The 4071-nt window shown below is 53.3% G+C and overlaps 1 protein-coding gene across 1 annotated transcript; it reads left to right on the top strand.

Annotated features, from left to right (window-relative positions):
• The first annotated feature begins 658 nt into the window (after positions 1 to 658).
• Positions 659 to 3221, top strand: LOC113812015 (acyl-CoA synthetase short-chain family member 3, mitochondrial). The gene has a single exon (XM_027363880.2). It carries the CDS (start codon positions 768 to 770, stop codon positions 2841 to 2843), a length of 2076 nt encoding a protein of 691 aa, XP_027219681.1. The 5' UTR covers positions 659 to 767; the 3' UTR covers positions 2844 to 3221.
• Positions 3222 to 4071: the final 850 nt, after the last annotated feature.

The following is a 4071-nucleotide window of genomic DNA, read 5'->3' as shown; positions in this document are numbered from 1 at the left end:
GCGCTTTTTTTTCCTTTATCGTTAATATTCATTTCCACTTCTGCACCGCCTAGTTTCTTTTATTTTATTCTATGGAGAATTCTTCATAACATTTTTTCCTCCTATTTATTAGTTAGTTACATCTACTACAGAATACATAAATATTCATTGCAGTACGGTTCAGAAAATACAAACTTTTCCAGCTAAAGAAAACCCTAAGGCGTTTTATATCCTAGGCTTTTGTCAACAAGTGGGACCTTGAGCGGGACTGCTTTGAACACTGAATGGGGAGGACGGGGAAGGTGGGAGGGAGAGAGATAGGGGGAGGAAGATAAGCATACCGGCATAGGATGCATCGCATTCACGGAGTATATTGACATCTACATTATTATCGTGTTGTATTATATCATTCCCAAAGTGCGAGTCGTGGCATTTGTCTGTATGTTCAGTCTATCCATGTTATTGTTTGTATAATCAGCTGACGTGAACGAGCGACCTTGGACCACAGGGAGGTGGGGGGAGTGGCCAGATACACCGCTGCCAGGCAAGCCTTAGCAACGACCAATTTCAGATTTTTCTAAGAAATAGTTAGCATCTTAGGTCACAACCGATTGAATTATTTATAAAAAGGTCAAAGAATGTTATTAGTGCATCCGTACTGCATGAAATGCTCGTTTCTTTTGCCGCCGTGTAGTTGTCAGTGTACGAGTTTGTTGACTGTAAAGGGGTCCATAATGAGACCAGTTCAGTGGAAGGCAACGGAGCACCGCTGACTTGACAGATACGAAATGTTGGCGTGGAAGGCCGGTGTGCGTAGTATTTTGACGTGTGTGAGTAAACAGAAGTGGCCTTACAGAACAAGAGCACGAACTTGTCGACAAAATGTGCGTGGCGCCGGCAGCTGTCATGCGCGGAACTCCCACACGGCGGCGTCGGGTAAGGGGGCCGTTGGGACCTACGATGACCTGTACCGCCGATCCATCGATGAGCCCGAGGAGTTCTGGGACGAGGTGGGGCGCGGCGTGGAGTGGCACGAGCCCTACACGCGCGTCCTGGACAACAGTCAGGAGCCGTTCACCAAGTGGTTCGTGGGCGGGAAGCTGAACACCTGCCACAACGCCGTGGATCGCCATGTGTCTGCGGGAAGGGGCGATCAGGTGGCCCTCATCCACGAGTCGCCCATCACGAAGTCGCTCGCAAAGAAGACCTTCTCTCAGCTGGAGGAGGAGGTGTCGCGGGTGGCGGGCGGCCTGGCTCGCATGGGCGTAGGCGTGGGCGATCGCGTAATGGTTTACATGCCCATGGTGCCCGAGGCAGTGGTGGCGATGCTGGCGACCGTGCGCCTCGGAGCCGTCCACTCGGTGGTGTTCGGCGGATTCGCTGCGAGGGAGCTGGCGACCCGCATCAGTCACCTGGAGCCGCGCGTGGTCGTGACGGCCTCGTGCGGCGTCGAGCCGTCGCGCCTCGTGCGCTACAAGCCCATCCTGGACGAGGCGATAGCGCTGTCCTCGCACAAGCCCAGGAACGTGGTCATGCTGCAGAGGAGCGGGCTGGAGGAGGCCCCGCTGAGCCCGGGACGCGACGTGGCGTGGCAGGACCTCGTTGCCTCTTCGCCTCGCCACGACTGCGTACCCGTCGACGCCAACCACCCGTGCTACATCCTTTATACCTCGGGCACCACCGGGCAGCCAAAGGGCATCGTGCGACCCTCGGGAGGTCACGCAGCCGTGCTTTCTTGGACGATGGGCGCGGTGTACGGCATGGCGCCGGGGGAAGTGTGGTGGGCCGCCTCCGACCTGGGCTGGATCGTCGGCCACTCCTACATCTGCTACGCCCCGCTGCTCAACGGCAATACCTCAATCGTATACGAGGGCAAGCCCGTGGGCACGCCGGATGCCGGCCAGTTCTTCCGCGTGATCCGCGACCACGGCGTGAGCGGGATGTTCACGGCGCCGACGGCCCTGCGCGCCATCAAGCGCGAGGACCCGGAGGTGGTGGAGGGCAGGAAGTACGACACGGCGTCGCTGCGGTACCTGTTCGTGGCCGGGGAGCCGCTGGACCACGAGACGCGCGTGTGGTCCGAGAAGAGCTTCGGGGCGCCCGTGCTGGACAACTGGTGGCAGACGGAGACGGGGTTCCCCATCACAGCTCACAGCGTGGGGATGAACATGTCACTGAACCCACCTCGAAACGCTTCGGGGAAGCCCATGGTTGGCTACAACCTGTCGGTGTTGACGGAGGAGGGGCGCGAAGCGGGGCCTGGCGAGCTCGGGCGCATCGTGTGCCGCCTGCCGCTTCCTCCCTGCTGCATGAGTACCCTCTACCGGGCGGACGATCGCTTCGTAGACACATACTTCAGGGAATACCCGGGTTACTATGACACCATGGATGCCGGCATGCGCGACGCCCAGGGCTATGTGGCCGTTATGTCGCGTGACGACGACGTGATTAACGTGGCGGGCCACCGGCTGAGCACCCTTGCGCTGGAGGAGGCCATGCTGGAGCACCCAGACGTGGTGGACGCGGCCGTCGTCGGCGTCCCGGACGACATGAAGGGCGAGGTCCCGCTCGGCCTCTTCGTCGTCAATGCTGGAAGTGAGCTGACGGAGGAGCAGGTGTCGAAGGAGCTCGTGGATGTGGTCCGCCGCGTGATTGGGCCCGTGGCGGCGTTTCGGCTCAGCGGCGCCGTCAAAGGGTTGCCCAGGACGCGCTCGGGCAAGACGGCAAGGAAGAGCATCGCTGACCTCGCACGCGACAAGGCCATCAAGATCTCTCCGACGATCGAGGACCCGAAGGTGTATGAAGACATTCACGCGACCCTCAAGCGCCTTGGATTCGCCCTCAAAGTGCCAACACCGAGCTGAATCCAATCGCGGACGCACAACTGGCGGCTCGAAGGGCAAACCCGTGACCGAGTTCCTGTGCGTGACATGTGGGTTTACCTTCCAGTATTTGGCGCTTGTGAAGGTGGCGTGACAAGAGTATGGGTACGGTGAGAAATACAGCTGAAAAGTGATGTAAAAATACAATAAAACAGTGACGATGAATGAAGTACGAACACGAGAAAGTGAAAGTGACAAGATCTATCTCGAGCAAAAGTTCTTGCAACACATACTTTAATAATGATAATGGAAGCACTGCCAGCATCATTGCATAATAATTTCTCAATCTCAGAGTGGTTGTCTTTATAGTTTTCTTTCAAAGTGTTAAGGAAATAGATTAAATATATAACATAACCAAAAGTTCTCTATAATTCTATACCTTTTTGCAAAACATCTGTAACTGCTAATAGATTTTCGTGAATTATTATTGGATGAAAATCATTTTATCGATTTTCACATTCTCTCTCACTTTTTCTCATTCTCTGTCGCTCCCTCTCTCCATCTCCCTCTCACTCTTCATGTTTCTTCCTCTTCCTGATTGTTTTTCTTCTCTTTCCCTCCGCCCCTCCCCTCCCTCCCTCCCTCCCTCTTTCTCTCTTTCTTTCTCTCTCTCTCTCTCTCTCTCTCTCTCTCTCTCTCTCTCTCTCTCTCTCTCTCTCTCTCTCTCTCTCTCTCTCTCTCTCTCTCTCTCTCTCTCTCTCTATGTATATATCTATCTATATCGCTCCCAATTTTACTTTCTATTTAGGCTTTCCTTTTGACAGTCTGATTTAAAACAAGTGCTAGACATCAAGATCATATACCACCATGGTAAATTATTGTGGCGAAAGGGGTAAGACTGAGTTAACGATTAGGATAAAATGTGTTAGATATCAAAGGTATAGTATGGTTGTGAAAAGGGTAAAGATGGGGGAGCAAATTAAGTAAGTCTTGAGATTAGTAAAAGATGAAAGGGTTAAGAGTGTAAGAGATTGGATGAAATGGAGAGCATCTGTGTCTGAGGAAGGAAGAGGAACTATGTATAAGGAAAACTGGCGAAGAAGCCATTATGAAACAATTGACGGATAATACGGGTAGAGATGGGGTATTGCAGAAATAGGAGAAAAATCAGGGGAATGAGATAAGGTAACAGGGGAAGGTGGAGAAGTATCAGGAATGTCATGAGGGAAGGATCCGGAGAACAAAGTTGTGACATAAGGGAGTCACTTCA

This window comes from Penaeus vannamei, chromosome 34 (genome assembly GCF_042767895.1).
Source record: "Penaeus vannamei isolate JL-2024 chromosome 34, ASM4276789v1, whole genome shotgun sequence".
NCBI classification, from domain to species: domain Eukaryota; kingdom Metazoa; phylum Arthropoda; class Malacostraca; order Decapoda; family Penaeidae; genus Penaeus; species Penaeus vannamei.
Note: the sequence above shows the minus strand (reverse complement) of the source record. Positions and strands in the feature narration are given on the sequence as shown.